At 39.6% G+C, this 17,538-nt stretch overlaps 6 protein-coding genes across 6 annotated transcripts; 2 read left to right on the top strand and 4 right to left on the bottom strand.

Moving 5' to 3' along the window:
- Positions 1-1,135: 1,135 nt before the first annotated feature.
- On the top strand, positions 1,136-1,905 carry CABS01_12759 (uncharacterized protein; the record flags this gene model as incomplete). The annotated part of the gene is made up of 3 exons (XM_060546111.1): positions 1,136-1,358; positions 1,420-1,504; positions 1,584-1,905. 3 exons carry the CDS (start codon positions 1,136-1,138, stop codon positions 1,903-1,905), a joined length of 630 nt encoding a protein of 209 aa, XP_060395500.1.
- Positions 1,906-2,902: 997 nt separating this feature from the next.
- Positions 2,903-5,325, bottom strand: CABS01_12758 (uncharacterized protein; the record flags this gene model as incomplete). Its single annotated transcript, XM_060546110.1, has 2 exons — positions 2,903-4,739; positions 4,808-5,325. The coding sequence occupies 2 exons, from the start codon at positions 5,323-5,325 to the stop codon at positions 2,903-2,905; spliced, it is 2,355 nt and encodes a 784-aa protein (XP_060395499.1).
- A 2,714-nt stretch (positions 5,326-8,039) lies between these two features.
- CABS01_12757 (uncharacterized protein) lies at positions 8,040-8,708 on the bottom strand (the record flags this gene model as incomplete). Its single annotated transcript, XM_060546109.1, has 2 exons — positions 8,040-8,501; positions 8,637-8,708. Coding segments are annotated over 2 exons (534 nt in total), but the record flags the coding sequence as incomplete, so codon positions are not given.
- A 3,530-nt stretch (positions 8,709-12,238) lies between these two features.
- Positions 12,239-12,406, bottom strand: CABS01_12756 (major facilitator superfamily transporter; the record flags this gene model as incomplete). The annotated part of the gene is made up of 1 exon (XM_060546108.1): positions 12,239-12,406. One exon carries the CDS (start codon positions 12,404-12,406, stop codon positions 12,239-12,241), a length of 168 nt encoding a protein of 55 aa, XP_060395497.1.
- Positions 12,407-15,138: 2,732 nt separating this feature from the next.
- CABS01_12755 (uncharacterized protein) lies at positions 15,139-16,123 on the bottom strand (the record flags this gene model as incomplete). Its single annotated transcript, XM_060546107.1, has 3 exons — positions 15,139-15,249; positions 15,306-15,845; positions 15,983-16,123. The coding sequence occupies 3 exons, from the start codon at positions 16,121-16,123 to the stop codon at positions 15,139-15,141; spliced, it is 792 nt and encodes a 263-aa protein (XP_060395496.1).
- An 865-nt stretch (positions 16,124-16,988) lies between these two features.
- CABS01_12754 (uncharacterized protein) lies at positions 16,989-17,358 on the top strand (the record flags this gene model as incomplete). The annotated part of the gene is made up of 2 exons (XM_060546106.1): positions 16,989-17,031; positions 17,093-17,358. Coding segments are annotated over 2 exons (309 nt in total), but the record flags the coding sequence as incomplete, so codon positions are not given.
- Between the last annotated feature and the right edge of the window lie 180 nt (positions 17,359-17,538).

The raw sequence follows: 17,538 nt of genomic DNA, 5'->3' as shown, positions 1-17,538 counted from the left end.
AACTTTCGGGGTTGTGGGTAGAGGGAAGTGATGGTGCACAAGCTGCAACATACTGGCGCGCAGGCAAGCCAAACGCCTACCTAGATTATAATAATTTCAACACAGAGTGTCGGAACTACTTTGGAAGATACGTGCAAGTTACATTAGCTCAAGATATATTTTTATCGCTCTATAGCTATCCTTTTTAGCAACTTGAATTAAAGTTTGAGAGAGACATAGACAAGGTCAAATCACTTATATCAATGTTGCTCTTCTCCCTTCGAGTATCACCGGATTTGGGTTAGTTTAGCTAGGAAAGACTACGAATAAATCCCGCCTAGCTACCATATTAAAATCCTACTTTTATTTCGTAAACGACTATAATACTTATAATTCTTATCTAAATATAGTTATTTATACTATATAATTAATATTAAGAACTACCTAACTAGCTAGTAAAAATAGAATATAAAAAAAATATATATAGTTATTTAAGTATAAAGCCTATATTAAGTTATAATAAGATTATTTATTTAGTTTAAAGATTAATTTAAGTAGAATTCTCTTATAATTAAACTTAGTTAGTATATAAAGAAGTTTTTCTTTAATTTAATAAATTAATTATTAAATTACTAATACGTAAGACTGATATGGACTTAATACGACGGTAAAGTAAGTCTTAGAAAATAGAATAGTAATTTTGTAAAATTAAAAGAAGCGTAAAAATGAGAAAATATTTATCTTGGGAGTGTTAGGTTAGGGATTAGCTCCTAAATTAGAAATAATACGAGTTTTATAATAAACGTTTAAGACCGCACCGGCGTCCAACTCACTGAGGCATTATGTTCTATAGAATCTGTATAAAGATTTGTTAATTCATTAGACAAATCCCGAATCTAGCAAGAGTAGTTGAAAGTGAAAACCGGCCAATGTAGATCTGTTCGTGTCAGCTCCACTTGATGAAATTGAGATTCGGGCTTCCCGAAACTTAAGTTTCTGCCACCTTGAACATTATTATTTCTCCTTGGCTCTTTGAAGAGCTATAAGTACTAACCTGGGGATCGATTGTTTCATGAGGACTAAATCTTTCGTGTCCTCACGATATACTATATTGTACTATCTTAGGCTTTCCAGATTTTTCGATTGCATCGCAACCATGGTCCATATATCTTCGATCCTAGTTTCATTCCTTGCCGGTGCTGCTGTCGCCAGTCCGCCACGTGACGTCCTAGGACGTCAGGTTTCTGGAGATAATGCTACTCTTGCCGTCACTGGTATCAGATACACTGGAGAGGGCTGTCCTGTTGGGTCCCTGAGTGGAAATCTCGACCCTAGTGGTAGCTTTGATGTGCTATATGAAGCCTTGAACACCACGATCAGTACGTTTTTCGAGAATAAATGCAAGCGCCTTATACTAACCACTGAATGTCTCTCTCTCAGAGGCTGGAGACCACAAAGTAAAGGTCAAGTGTCAGATCGAAGTCGACATCCAGACAGCTGCTGATAGACAGCTGGTTATTTTGAGGTATGCATCAAGATCTTCACATGGCGACTCTTATGTAGCCAAACGTTTTAGAAATGTTTGACACACTGACAATTCGCAGCGGAACCTATAAGGGACACGTCAGATTGACCGAAGGGGCGTGGGCCAAGAACCAGAACCAATACAAGTTCAAAGGAAGCCGGGGAACTATCAACCTGGAATGGCCCTTCAAAGCACCGATTGATGCTGCAACCGAGTTCACCAACAATCTTTCCACCGAATTCCAGTCTGGTTGCAACTCTAACGGAGGCAAGTTCACTATGATTATCAATAACTACTTGAGCATGAGCAGTGATGGCCCGGGCGAGGGTGAGATCTCTATCACAGAGCTTGATGGTGTCGTCAAACAGTCAACTAAGCTGGCCACTGCGAAGTGCCCGTAGAGGGCATTATTTTCGCGTTCAATCAGAGACAAAGGAAGACTCGTCCACTATGAGCATGACAATCCTTAATACCAGAAACACGGATGTTTCTCTTATTCAATATGGTCAAGATCGATTCTGCATTGAAACAACTAAAGTGGGAAGATTAGCAAAAAGACTGTTTCAACTATAACCCCTGACTTGGCCCTTGTTGTGCAAAGGAGTCTGAGTGCTGTCCAAATTCATGATTTGACTGTGTGCTATGTCTATAGTCTACCGTAGTTGTCTCAGTTCCAGTTAAGGATCTGCCCTCAATGTTCCTACTTGTGGTCATAAAGCTAGGGAATTTTGGTAAGGCAAATGATCTCAACTTTGAGACTTCAAGCATGGGCAGAATATTGCATTAGAACATGAGACCTCGAAGTGGACCTACCAGTCATTGGCTTTGTCCCTCTGGGGTCCAGACCGTGTGAAATACTTATACGGCTGTTTCTGGTATTACGTGATGACTTTTTAATACTTATAGTCCAAGCAAATACTCCGTGGACTACATAATGGCCTTTTGGAGTCAACCTGTACTTTCCTCGATGAAATGAGCGTCGTAACAAAACATTCCTGACATGCATAGGCCGTGAGACTGGTTAAAAAAAGGTTATTCGTGCTGCAAAAGTTGCGGATTAAATAGCGGAGACCTCACTAGAAGGTTTGACGTGGCTAACTAATATGACTTTAGGAAGTGAAGATTTAGCATCTTTTATCTTTCATCTATCCTTCCTGTCCTTTGAATCTACGATTCTCGGCGTCAAGCCTGTGATGATATTAAACCTAATTTTATTCTGCGTGCTTTCTACTGGATCACCTTTCCTGTCTGACAGGTCTTTTAACGGCCACGAATTTCCATGTTCTTCGCAGGATGGAAACAACTCTTCATCACATATAGCACTAGGGTCTCCTTTCGTAATTGAGTTCTATTCATGATTAAGATCCATCACACTATGGTTTCTTTTGTTGGAGGTTACTAGCCGTAGAAAAGCTCAAATTTAGTCGCGAACCCCGGGCTGGTTGGATTGACATCCTTGATGGGATGTAAAATCATGGGCGGCAAGCAAGGTCTGCCGTTGGTTATTTCCCAGTCCCGACCCCCAATATCGGTATCTATATACCCCATCCAATTGTTGTACAACCTAGAAGGAGGCTCAGCACGATAGTACCAAGTAATCCCTTGGTATCTGCGTTCTCTCCCGTACCCCATTGCACTCCCTTGACCACCACTTTCACCTTTTGGCCCAGGGTTGAACCAATGATCAAGAAACTTTCCGTTCCAAGGTCGATCAAACCAAGTGGGATGGGGAGCAAAAACTGCTTTCAGCCCATGGAGAAGTGCAACCGTTTGGGGCGTCATTTCCGAGGCGATGTGGTTACCACGAAGATTTTCGACGTGCATGATATCTAGGAGACGCTTCGATATGCGCGATTGTGTAACAATAGTACATCGTCGAGGTAGCGACGTTGCTGGATGCTGTTGATCTTTGTAACCCCAAATGTGGTCTGCGAAAATCCAGCTACTATTGATCGGGTTGAAAATGGGACCGAGAGTGATCAGATCTGCTTCCTCGTTCACTCCCCAGTCATATTGGTCATCTCGGGGATCTCCAGTAGGTGGCTTCGGTCCGACCGGATTGATGAAGGGTACGCTTGGTGGACCCCAAACCTGGGTACCAGCGGTTTGCTTCTCGACATAGTCGCGGAACTCAGCCCACGTTCCGTGATGATCAGGAATGTAGTAACGCTCATTGCGTTCCCAAAGACCCCTTCGTGGTTGCTTCCTCGCGAATCCCCTCAGACTCTCCAAGAAATCATAGTTATGCCCGACGACCCGTACATCCATCTCCCAATTCCATATATAATCGAATTCGGGATGATCCATGCTAAACTTCTGAACTGATAGCCATTGCGCATGGTGAACACTTTTCTCGTCATCTTCGGTGAGAGCTGTATAGATGTCCCACACGATTTGGTCGTTCCATAGTTTGGTAATTCCGTGGAACTCTCGAGGCACGTGTTCATCTAGAACATGTTGATACGCTGTCTTGTCGCCCTTCAGGTTGACTGAACGGTCGTGAACGTGCAATAGAAGAAAGACTTGGTACTCGCCGCCCGAACGGAGGGAAAGCTCAGAAATCAACGATCTGATAGCTTGTTTATCGTTTTCCGTATATCGTTTGCCAGTGAAAGTGCGAAGAAGAACAGCAGTTCGGGACTCAGTCCCTGCTGATGTTGTTGACAGTTTGTTCGGGACCTCCATGACCCCTCCATCTGCTCTGACCTCTCGTCTCTGAGCGGTCCCGGAAGTTCCATAAACGGTGTCAACGAATGCATTGGGCTTTCCAGTACCAAAACGAGCGGCGTTTTGCTTGACGCAGTTTTCTTGAAGGCTACCCCAATCGACGCTGTCCCAATTTACTGGTAGACTGTTCGCTTTGAGTTGCAATGTGTGGCCGTAAGGTCCCAGTCTACTTTCGCGTTCATAGCAGAGATTGCCGTCCATGTTGAAAATGTCGAAGCTGCCAAAGGACGGCTTCGGAAACTTAGCAGGCCTGCCCTTGAACACAAGTAAGTCCTCCACAAGCTCCCCAGTAGCACCGATACATGGTACATATGGGCGATGTTTCTCCTTCTTCCAATCCTCTCCGTTATAATCGGGATATGGGTTGAAATGGACAGGTCGATGATTTGAATATGGCTGTTCTTCCTCGCTGGATTCTCGTAATCGCGCCGCATGTAGATCTGTTCTGTTGTCTATGTCGACCAGGGAGTTCAAGGTATTGCCATAGATCGCACCACTACCGGGAAGCCTAGTGTCAAAGTCAAGTCAGCTCTGTGTGTGTATACGATGACGGCAGGACGTTTGTACAATACTCACTTCTTAGCCGCGTCGTATTCCCTAGCAAACTGGTCCCGTAGCTTCTGTTCGTGTTCTTCCTCCTTATGCTTCCTTGCTTCTTCTTCCTGTTTCTGCTTCTTTTCGGTCTGCTTTACAGCCTCTGCTTCATGTTTGAGGGCTTCTTCTTCCTTTTTCAATGCTTCCTCCTCCTTCTTCAATGCCTCCGCCTCTTGTTGCAATGCTTCAGCCTCTTGTTTCAAGCTCTCAGCCTCTTGTTCCGATGCCTTTGCCTTTTCTTGTTGCAGTTCTTCGTCTCTGTTCTTGGACAGGTCGATAGGTGAAATGGGCTGCTCGATAGAGGAGACAGGCGGTTGGTCGACAAGGCCCTCGGGAGGAGGTTCGTGTGTAACATCGTGCCAGGAGACAAGCTGCACACTCGATTCGTTTCTCAATTTGAAGCAAAAATGAATGACAATGCCAGCAAAAGCCAGCAAAAGCAAAGTTCTGGGACGAACTCTCGGGGTGACGAAACTTCTAGGAAAGGTCTGTTTGGCCATTTTCGATTTTGCTGACAACCAAGACTGAGACAAAAAGCTAATCACAATCGGATGGAGTTGCAGGACCTATGCGACCAAGAGCTGATTTGATCGTGATTGAACTTTCCCGCCTTCAACATGGGAATGACATGAGACGACAGGCTTACAAATGCCCCAAAGGCCTTTGTTAGACTTTCATTGGAGACGCTGAAATTCGCTCGTCTTTCATTTCAGTCAACCGAGCTGATCCGGAAATGTTATGATTAGAGTTTGAACACAAGTCTGAGCAGAAAGTCAATTAAATGAAGTAAAGCACTTGGCGCATAGATAAACCTTACTGAGATTGACAGCGACACTATGAAACTCAATTTGCTTCAGACCGCCAAGAAACACGACCGCCAGGAGGTCCGGTAATGTCTACTGACTCGGTTCGCCCTGAAAAAAAAAGAGTTTCTGACTACGATAATGCCGGCTTTCGTCTCATTACGATGCCAATCCAAAAATACCACGCCTAGAAGTAGAAGCCAGTTCGTGATTCTGCGAATGGCCATTTCTCGGGGACGAAAAACATCTCGCTACAAAAGATCAGGAACCGCCGACGTTAAGGTACAATCACGATTTAGGAGAACTTCTATGAGTAGATCTCTGATTAGAGTAGGTCTGCAGATGTGATGACAATAGCTCTTGCAGCTAGGTGTCATGTGGAGTGTCAGGGACTTAGAGCACATCGGTGTATGAATGCCCACTTGAGTAATAAGGTTTCTTTCATCTTAATGAAGATACAAATCCATCATTCCCTGCTTTCCGACCTAACAAAGCTTGATAAGAGGCTAAAAAGTGAGGAAACCATAGAACATCAGTCATGGCTTTGAGCGTTTGCAGCACTACCAAAACCGCATCCTGGAATCTCTTCTTAAAGCAGTGTTTGATAGCATGACGGCTTATCACTTTATCAAGATGATCTGATTGGTTAGTTTTATCTCTTTCTTTATTCTCCGTCTGTGAGGAGGGTTGCTGCAGCCCATGACTCTGCCACTTGTTGTGCCTAGATTTAGCCCTATGAGAAGTTTTGGGCGTGAAAGACTATTGTGCTTGCTGCTTTTTGGGTCGAAGTCTACAATGATCTATCTCTATGGCCTAGGTTCATTATTATGAGTAAGGCTTCTACTAGATGTGGTAAGAAGAATAGTTAGATTGACCCTAGGTTACGTATATAAGTTAGTATACTAACCGTGAACTATGTGCATATTCCTGTAGGCCACGCTGTTGTTATTGCTCTTCGGTGCTTTGCTGACTCGATTTTCGTAATAACTTTAGAGGAATTAAGGCGGAATAGTAGATGATTCAACCTGTAGCAGGACTCTTATCTGCCGTACTACCTAAATTGCTTAGCTAATCTTTCTGCCGAAATTTCTGAGCGTCCTAAATAGGTATCTAAGGGGAAAGTACTTGCGTATTTCTTGGGAAGGAAAAGGGAAAGTTTAAATATTTTTGTGATATCTATTTATTATGTGCGTGTATTTTAATGTCTCGACTGATCGTCGACTTGAGACCTTATACTTTAGATCTCGCGTCCCATATTAAGCCCTTCCTTCTCTCTCTTTTTTATACGCGCTTACTTACTGATAAATATTGCATTTTAAATCCTTTTGCTACGGTAAATGAAGTAGCTATTTAACTTATTTAAGTGATATCTTGTTATCTTTTCCCTCGCATTGTACTACTGGTCGTGCCCTCGTAGTAGCTATCCTTAAATTGCTTAGCTTAATCTATGTACTTATGTGGTGATGTAGAATGTTTTCTCTATCGATTAGTAAGGATCATGAGTATAAGATGCTTAGGGAAATTCTAATTGAGAGTGAAAGAGTATACTAGCTTGAGCTAATTAATTGGAAGAGAAACCGATGAGTTGTCTGCCCTAGCTGAGCTATAGAGATCTGAGACTGGTCCTATTTCTTTTTAAACACTTTGAACGATTATGTGCTGTAATATATCGAACTTTCTTTCTTTTGGAGTTTATTCTGAAGCGATTACCGAGACATGAGGTGATCTGACTTACGAGGGGACTTTTTAAGCTAAACTACTACGTAGTCCGTTTTGGGGTCCGCCCGCGAGATAAACGAATGTATGAAGCTGTAATGTAACTTTGGTAGCTTTTATTAGCCCTTCTCCGAGCCTATTCAAAAGCCCTCGGACTGCCGTTATTTAGAATAATTGGCACCGGAAGATGGCATAGATAAGACTGTTTAATTGCATAGTTCGAAGATTTATGAATCTGTACGGTAGTTAAGCTATGAAAACGGCCCTTTTACTTGTATACTACGTTAAGAGCAATCGTAGGCAAGTATAAAACTGCGTTCAATATCTTTTACTAAGTTCTCGGCTGCGTTGATGCTTTATATGATATACCTACCTTGATCATAATAGAAGCTAGTCGACTGGAGGTTTTAAATTATGGAAGGTAGTTAGACGTAGTTGGTAGGAAAACAGGAAAAGAAAGTTCTGTGTTATTACTGAGTATTGCTATAGACGGATGTGGTTGGCTTGAGAATAAGGGTGCTTCTGTTAATATCTGAATGCCGGTTGGAAATTATTGATGCTGGCATCTTAGCTATTATTTATTCACTGTTGACTTAAGACCTCAAAGTCTATGATGAATAGGTGCCACTAGTGAAAGAAAATGTCTGAGAACTGGTAGCCGGCGAGTCTTACGCGAGATCCTAGGTGATATCGTCCTAGCCAGCCGTGTGCTTAATTGAAATAGACTCCGGTGTATGCCCAGAAGCCTCACACAATCTGGCGACGACCTTACTAAACATAGAGTTTCGGAAATTAGACAAGAGATCCTCATTGGCGTCTTCTACGTCCAACTCGAAGTTATTAACATCCTCTAGTTCTAATTCTTGTCGAGCTGCTTGTATGGCAGCCTTGACACTGTCGTTTGCCACCTCAAGAAACTTGACGCGTTTTAAAGACGAAGCTCGTAAACCTCCCTTTTCCGTCCACAGCGCCATCAGAATTTGATTAAGGTGTAGTTTCGAGTTGGTCGTATCCTTGCCGTTATATGCCGTCTTGATCTCGAGTGTCTTTGGCTTCTTGATGATGACCCTAGTCACAGCGATCCGACCTCTCTCGTAACTATTGGTAAAGACGGAATATTTATTTCCATCTTCCGTGACATCGTACGCGCTATGGCCCTAAGTAGATAGTGAGTCTTATAGTAACTTCGAAGCTTCCACATCATTATGGTTGCATACCGCAAGCTGCAAAAGACAATTCGTAAGCACGGGTACTTTTCCCTAAGGTGTTCGTCATGTCTTAGGGAAGTTGACACTTACTTTATAAAAAACAGGCCGAAGCACAACAGTTGCAAAAAGAAGGCTTGAGAGTGAGAAAAGCTTTATTGCGATAAAGCGGCTCCGCGAGAGTATTGGTAAAAAGATATCTGGAGCGAAGATAAACGTTAAGAAGGGGTCTCGGCGTATTAGTAGTTTAAGCTTGTTGTTCCGCCGCGTAATGGAGGTATAATATACCTCTCGTCTAGTCTAGTCGATAACGGAAGCTTGAATGGGTGTGTTGAAATTTTAGCGATTATTGTATTGTAATATAACGCACTCTTCTGCGAGATACGAACCTTATGGCGTTAAGCGAAAAAAAGATTTATTTAAGGTTCTAAAGGGGTCCGTCTCGCTAATTAACTAGATGGACGAACCTGTTTTGATAAGGGAGATAAAAAGCTTCGGATATTTGAGAGCAGGATTTTCAATTTCTATGCTAAAGTAAATGCTTAAACTTTTAGAACTTCTTTAGGCATTACCTTTACGTTATACTTTAACTTAGTTAAAGAATATTGAGTACGTGTTACGTTAGGACGTCTAGACCTAAATACTTTGTACTACTTAATCGACGATTATTTCCTATAAAATATATGAAGAGTATATTTGATCTTAAGAAATTTTAAATACCTTGACGTGGGAATTTTCTGCCTGAGCTTATTCACCTAGCGACTAGAATATTAACGAGTGATTTTCTAGTATATTTAATAAAGCCTAATTACCGACTTTAGGTAAAGTCGATTCCGATAAAAAGTTCTATATAGCTTAAGGGTAAGGCTTTAATAAGTTAATATCGGTCTTATTTAAAATCTTAACTTTAAAATATTTCGGGGTTTAAAAGTCTTTAAAATAATTAAAGATTTTGAAAATGTTTATTAAATAAGTAAATTTTAATAAAAGAAAGTTATATAGTAATATGATAATATTTTTAAAAGAAAAAGAATGAAATTAAATATATTATAACGTAAATAATAAGTAAATAAAATAGATAAATAGGTAAAATAAAAGAATTATAATAATTTATAAATATAATTAAAAGCCCGCTAATATTTTTATTTATTTTAATATTCTACCTTTACTAGCTACTCGGGCGATTCTTAATATCGGTTATATAGTATTAATATATAGTATTAATAAATACTCTTACTATCTTAATAAACTATTTTTTTTAAAATTTTTACTTTTTTAACTTTCCCTTTTATAAAGTTTATAACTACGCTAATATTTTTAGGGAATTAATATATAGGCGTTATAAATTAATATATAAGCATCGCTCTTATATAGGCGTTGCTATTTTATTTTTTAATTAGTTTAAAAAAATATTAATATAGTTAAATTCTATTAAATACTTATAAAATATCCTAAGTTTTTATTTCTTTACTCCCTTTATACTTAAGTTATATTATTAAGCTTTGAAATTTAATTTATAATATTTATTTATAATAGTTTTTATAATTAGAGTTAAAAACGTTTTTTAAGGCTAATTTTAAAATAATACCCTTATGAAAAGACTTCCCTTTTTATAAAAGCGATTATTAATTAATTACGGCCTCTTATTATTATTTAGCTAATTACTATTATCTCCCTTTTTAAAAAGTAATTACCTTAATATTAGCTAATTTTATAAAATTAGTAATTTTAAAAAGTAGTATAACCTTATTACTAAGCTCCTAGCTAATATATTATAAAATACATAACTATTTATAAATAATTACTTTAATATAAAGCTTATATTCCCCCCGATAGAGCAATTTACCGGGGCCGTACCGTATATTACGTATTAAGAAAAACTAGGTATAATACGTTCTATACCTAATTACTAATTAAAACTCCTAACTTTTTACCGCCCGCTTATAGGGCGAGCTTTACTTATTTTAATATATATAAAACCTCTTAATACTAGCTTATATAAGTAGCTAGGTCTAATATAATCTATTTTTTTATATAAGTATTATTATTATTTAGGGAGTTTTATAAGAGCTATTTAAAATACTAATTTATTATTTTAATTTTATATACTTCTAGCCCGTTTATTATAATTATTATAACTAGGCTAGTATCGATATATTAAATTTTAATATTTATATTAACCTAGTTATTTATAATATTTATAATATTACTTAGTTAAATTCCGTATTATTAAAAAGTATTTTACTAATCCTTAAGTATATTTATATTAGTTATAATAGCTATAATATTAAGTTAGTTAAAGAGGGCGCCTAGTTTAAGAGGGGTAGACTTATTAATAAGTGTTTTTAGGTTCTTATTAAGGTAGTAGTTAATATATTAATAAGTTTATTTAGTAGATTTATTTAGTAGATTTAGTTAGTAAATTTATTTAGTAAATTTATTTAGTTTAAATAGAGAGTAGCTTTAGGTAATATTAGAAGCGATAGGGATAAAAAAAATCTTTATAAGCTTTAGTACGATAAAATAATAAATATTAACCTATTTAGCCCTTTTTTTTTTAAAAACCTCTATGTTATTATTAAAGTTTAGAACCTTTATAATTAAAAAAGGCCGCTTTTAATTATTATAACTAACTATTATAGCTAATTATTACGGCTGACCTTTATTATTAATCTTTTTAACTAGCGCTATTATAGTAGCTTACTTATTCTAAATTAAATAGCGGTTTTTATATCGAAATTATTATATTACGTTAAGCGCGTACTAAGGATATATTACGTATATTATATAGTTAAAAAGTATACTGTATTGTATAATTTTTTTTAAAAGCGTGATCCTGTTAAGGTCGATCTTTTGTACTTATAAAGCTGGAAAAAAACCACTATATTAATACTATATATTAATATTATATAATTAATATCGAAAACCGCCCGAGTAATTAGTAAAGGTAGAATATAAAATTAAATATTAATAATATCAATTTATAAAAAATAAATAAATATATTATAATAAGTATTACTTTTATTAATACCTTTTTAATATAATAAAATAATATAAATAAGCCTAAACTTAATAATATAATTAAGAGCTTAAAAAGAGTATAAATAAGTATATTAAATAGGAATATTAATAAGGAGAGGTTATTATTAAATATAATAAAAAGAGAAAGTAAGGGGTAATATTAGTTATTTAGAAAGTAATTTATAATATTATAATAAGGTCGTTAGTATTTTAAGTTTAGTTAGTATTAATAGCTACTTAATAATAGCTATAGCTAGTTATAATTAGTTATAAAGTTTTATTAAAATATATAATAAAAATACTTAATATTAACTTTAATAAACTAGCTTATTTGTTTTTTATTTTTACTTTTACTAGCTGCTCGGGCGATTCTTAATATTAGCTATATAGTATTAACACATAGTATTAGTGAATACTCCTACTGTCTCGTTAGACTATTTTCTTTTAGATTTTTTACTTTTTTAAACTTTCCCTCTTATAAAGTTTATAATTACGGATTAACGGCAAACTAGCTTATTTAAAAAAGTAAAAATGGCCCCTAATAAGGCGGACCGGACCCTAAAGGGTCTTTAAGATTTATATATTTTAAAAATTCTTAAAAGATAAAAAAATAATATGCCCTATGTAAAATGTACTACGGTTTTAATTACTTAGACTTTTGCTAACCCCTAGCCTCCTTTAGTAATACGAGAGGCGACTAAGAATGATGTACCTAGAGCCAGACATAGCCCTCTAAATATAAACGTATAAATATACCGACCCTCACCGGCCTTGATTAGAAGTCCGGCTAGTGGAGGGCCGGTTAAGTTTGCGAAACTAATAATTGTATAGACCATTCCTATCCTTGTGCCTGCTTTTTGAAGATCGGTTGTTAATAATGACAATGCTGCTGGGAAGAGGCCCTAAACTATAGCCCTAAAGATACCTAGAGGTGTAAAAAGAATAGTTAGTTTTGTTAAAGCGGGGATTGTTTGTCTAGAATCCTTAAATAGTGGACATAGAAAGGAATGGGTAACTTACTATAAAACATAGCCTAAGTATATAAGGTAGTAGAACTCTGGATTACTATCTAATAGAATAAAAGAGTTATATAAATAGCCGCGGCCGGAATAATAACATTTAATGGCCCTAAATAGAGGTCTATAAGTAAGCTAGGAATCACACGACCGATCGCGCCGACCCTATTTATAACTATAAGAATATTAATCGAACTATTATACGAAAATAAAAGCCTATTACGACTAAATAGACTAATACTATATAGTCTGTTAGCTTTAGTAAGGTACAGGAGATAAAGCAGCTTTAGCTATCTAATATACTAATAAAACGCAAAATAGACGCCCCAGAAGTTCTAAAGATATTAGTAATACACGAAGATTAAATTAGGATTAACTTATAAAAAATATACTAATCGTAAAAAGAAGATAAGCCTTCTCTATAAAAGCGGAAAACTTAATTACCGAACCGGACCGCCTCGGTCGTATTCTAGATCGTATCGAGAAGTTAGTAATTAAGAGAGTGATAAGTTAGATCAGTGCTATGACACGCATTATCCAACTGAATCTAATCATAGGTAAAAGCTAGCGTGTAATAATGGGATAAATCATCCCTCTAGTAGCTAAGCCACTAATAGCAACTCCGATAGCGAGGTTTCTACGCCTGCTGAAGTATGTCAACAACACAGCTATAACAGGGCAAAACAAACCTCCCATGCCAAGTCCCACGCAAAGCCCTTGGGATAAGAATAGTTGCCAATACTGATTCGAGAACGATGCGGTCAAGCTTCCCAGTACCACCAGCGTAGATCCTGAGGCAAAGACTGCTCGAAAATATCCAGCATCGGTGAGACGCCCGGTAAATACACTAACGACGAAAAGAAAAAAGACTTGCATAGAACCAATCCAGCTAATTTCAGAAGCCGACCGAGAAAGATAATCTCGATAGAATGTTTGAAAAATACCAAAAGAGTTAATTGTTCCCCAAGTATTGAAAACAACAAAATGGGCCATGAGAGCCTGTGTCCAGGCCTTGACGCCGCCGTCGGGGGGCGGTCCATTAAACTTGTTCTCATACCCAACGCAGAGGTAATCTCTTGCCAATTTCTTAGTGTCGGTTTCTTCGTCGGACGTATCAAATATAATGGATCGAGAAGGCCTAATGCTTTCGTAGGTTAACTTATCTTTCGGCTCGTTGTTTCCCGAGCCAGCCGTGACAAATACAGGACTGGCTTTAGCCATGTTAAGATGTGATAGGATGAATAACAAAACGAGACAGGAAAGTTTAGGGCCACTCAAAGAAAGCCCAATGAGATTGAAACCCTGAAAGCTTGACTGTTGCAATTCTATGACCGCTATATAGCATCTTTTAAAGAATTCGCCAGACAGAATCCTCTAACACGCAAGATTACTAGTGTGAATTTCTTCGTATTCATCACCCTTACTCTTGCCGTAACAAACCGAAATGATTGCCCCATGTTCCGACAATCTTTTTCATCACCTTGTAATGTAATATTCCACATGCCCCTGTAATTGGCTCCTGAGGCGTGCGAGTTTTCCGGACGAAACCATTAGATGATGTGCTGATTAAAGGTTTCCCGCACAACTTACCCGGCATTCGGCGAACTTTCCCGCGGAAAGATAGTTCCCCATCTATGGACTGTCTCTAGCGTCCTATGGCGATGCTATTGGTACGTGGCCTCAAAATGAAACGGGACTCAGACCAGCCTGCTTGCCGATCATGGTCCTACGATAAGCTCTGGGCGGTTGACATCGGCACAAGGCATTGCCGGTGTAATGCTGGTTCGATTCAAGTATGGGTCTGATAGCATTCGCAAAGATGCAGCGATGAACTACGTAGTAAGACCAGAGACTGCTCGACCTTGCTCCGCCCTCAGCTGACAATGTCACGATGCCGCGATCTTTCATCTAAGACTTGCGTCTTAATGAAATGGATGGCTTCAGATAAGACCGGGGCGATGTTATTTGTCTGCGTCTCGAGGAGGCCGGTATCATGAACGCATCGAGAGTGCCTAGATACTAGACGTCCGATAGTCTGCCTATGTTAGATACGAGAGTATGTAGAGCAAGATTTTCTCCCAGATAAACGTACCCCAGGCTTACTTACCTACGTAGATTAGTTAGGGAAGTTGCGAGTAGCTACTTATCGCGATGGCGCAAGCCGTATAGAAGCCCCCTACAAATTTCAATGCTGCTTACGCCATGTTGACTCCGACAACGGGCTCTTAAAAGCCCCCGATCATAAGTAGGTCATTTAGTCAAAGGGTAGGTGCGTTTATAGAAGCATTCCAGCCAAACAATGTTGGCACTAATTATAGTAGCTATCCACTAACAGCCAACAGAATTCAGTGTTTGTTACATTCAAATGAAAGTCGAAAGGCCCAGCCCGAACTTTTCGTGTATGTACATTGGACACGATCTATCAATCCCTCCCAGTATGTTTTTTGAGGCACCATGACGCAGACCACAGTGGAGGACGTCATTAGGTTGAGTGACTGCGACACAGACCAGTTCAGTGAACGTAACTCTTCCGAAAGACAGCACCAAAATGATTATCGGAAGTTGCCGCTACCATTACACCGGGACAATGGGATAGAGCTCTGCCTCTTGATGCAGGCAGTAATGGCGCCAGCGACCCAAGTAACGCCCTCGTAGGAGCCATTCTGCGATAGAGTAATTAGCCTCGGTCAATACTATTACAACGCAAGGATTCGCGCACCTCGTGGCTGTCAGCCATAAAAGTTCCAGTCTGTCGGAGGCTTCCAATGCAACCCTGGAAGGTGCGGCCGTATTTGCGGTTAGTCCCGGAGCGAGTGATAACGACACCAGTGTAACCATCATCAACGGTGCCGCGAATGAGGTAGCCCCGGCCCGTCGTCCAAGTACGCGAGTAGTTGATCCCAAAGCTAGTCTTGAGTCGGTCCTTGATGAGACCCAGATCAATGCCAGCGCAAACCTGGACACTGTTCGCAATGGAGTATGACTTGGAAATGGTAATGTCAATACCCTTACTGCCAGCACCGATGACAACAGGGGACATTTGGACATCCCAGTCAACAAAGCGCTGAGTGCGATCAACTACGGCCTGATAGTTGCTATTGCAGTCACGTTTTTCAAGGGCGAGACTGGTGTGGTTCACGGATATCTCCGAGAACTCATCACCAGACCTAAGGAAATCATGATCAATGTCTGGAGTCTCGGCCTCAATACCCTCGACCTTCAACAGGAGTTCCCAAGTGTTCTGGGTGATGATGGCAGCCTCAAAACAAATTGAAAAGTTAGCATGGTAAATCAACGATTCAGATTGTGTGGTAAATAAGGCGTAATTGCTGGCCGGCAATTACGCCTTATTTACCACAGATTGAGTTGCGTGATTCGACCACTCGTTCCAAAAACGACAATCTCTCCGTTGCGAAGATTGCGATCTAAGGTATCGGTGATGTTAAGGGCACCATAATTGTTGTCAGCAATGGCGGTTGGCGCAGCGCTGACTGCGGCAGCCAATGCAGAGAGGAAGGGAATCCATATAGAAACCATCTTAAGGGAAACGACGGAGAAGTATCACACGCGAGTAGATGAGGACATGAGGAGAGTTGGAAATAGCAAATGACTCTTTGTGGGATTATTCCGAGGCTTTATATATATTCTTGGAATGGTATGTATTCTTCTTCTTACCGACTCATGCAATACTCTCTGATCGGCTGGTGAACTACTGGCAGCATTCTCATCATGATCGTTGAATCCACGGGAGCGCGGTTGTGCTCATCCGAACGTCTGTCACTAGTCAGGCATGGTCCCTGTAGGCCTAGTCCAACATATGGTTGCTAAGTGCCCTAACGGCCAGGTGGAGTTTTACCTACCCATGTGGTGTCAAGACGTGATGTCTCGTGTAATTACCGCTGGAGTGCTGTTCTCATACACAGGTGAATTACCTGCTTAATCGAGTTTAGCAATTTCCAGTACAACACGACTCAGCAGCCGTCACGAGAAGGAAACCGCAACCACTAAGCTTCTTTCTGATAGATCAAGCAACCATCTACACATCGATTCGTCTTGGGGACCAAATTCGTGGAGTTCAACGGCTGGATGAGCGAGTAATACTTTCACTAGACAGTATCTGATAGATTACAAACTCCCTGAGGCGGAAAGGGAATTTGACCATGATATACGATATTCCAACCTCATGATCTTTGGAGAGCCACCATCATTCACTCTCCCTCATCCTAGGATAACAGACCGCAGAGATACTTCAACCTGTGGTTTTGCTGTTGTGCTGGAAAGAGATCAAATCACTCTCAGAGCAAATCTCTTCATCAAATTCTTCACTTGTGGTTAAACGAGTGTTCCCCTTAGTCCATTACTCACTATTATCTTACTTCAATTTCTTTTACAAACGTCAAGATGCAAATCTCCACGTTTGCGACTTTTGCCGTCTTTGCCACGGTTTATGTACACACAGCCGTTAGGCAATTAATCATTCATGCCCCATCGCTAACTCGACTTCAGCGCTTTTGCAAAGATGCATAACGCAGCTGTCTGCGTTAAGAACAGGCAGCGTGGCAGCACCGGGAATGGGACTCCCTACGGCATCACTTACGGCTCATGGACGGAATAAGAGATCGACACTGCGGGAACTCAGTGTGCCTGCAATCACTATAAAAATCGCAGCACCGGCAACAACCAATGGGACAAATGCCCCAACTGTCACTTCGATGGTCTTCAGTGCCTTTCCAATGCCTAGCATATCGGCGGAGACGAGGTATGTCATATAACTTTTAGAATTGTGTCATTAAATCTGACCATCGGGCCTTCTTAGATAACTTACTGTCAGACTGCCCCAGGACATTCGTTACGGTACTTGTTTCGCCTCAAGAGACATGACTCATGCTTAACCAGAAGTATGAATAAGGCTAGCAAGGGTAACCTTATACAAGGGGGTCATACACTCATTA

The sequence above is a fragment of the Colletotrichum abscissum genome, assembly GCF_030869225.1.
Source record: "Colletotrichum abscissum strain IMI 504890 chromosome Unknown Scaffold_40.1, whole genome shotgun sequence".
Taxonomy (NCBI): domain Eukaryota; kingdom Fungi; phylum Ascomycota; class Sordariomycetes; order Glomerellales; family Glomerellaceae; genus Colletotrichum; species Colletotrichum abscissum.
Note: the sequence above shows the minus strand (reverse complement) of the source record. Positions and strands in the feature narration are given on the sequence as shown.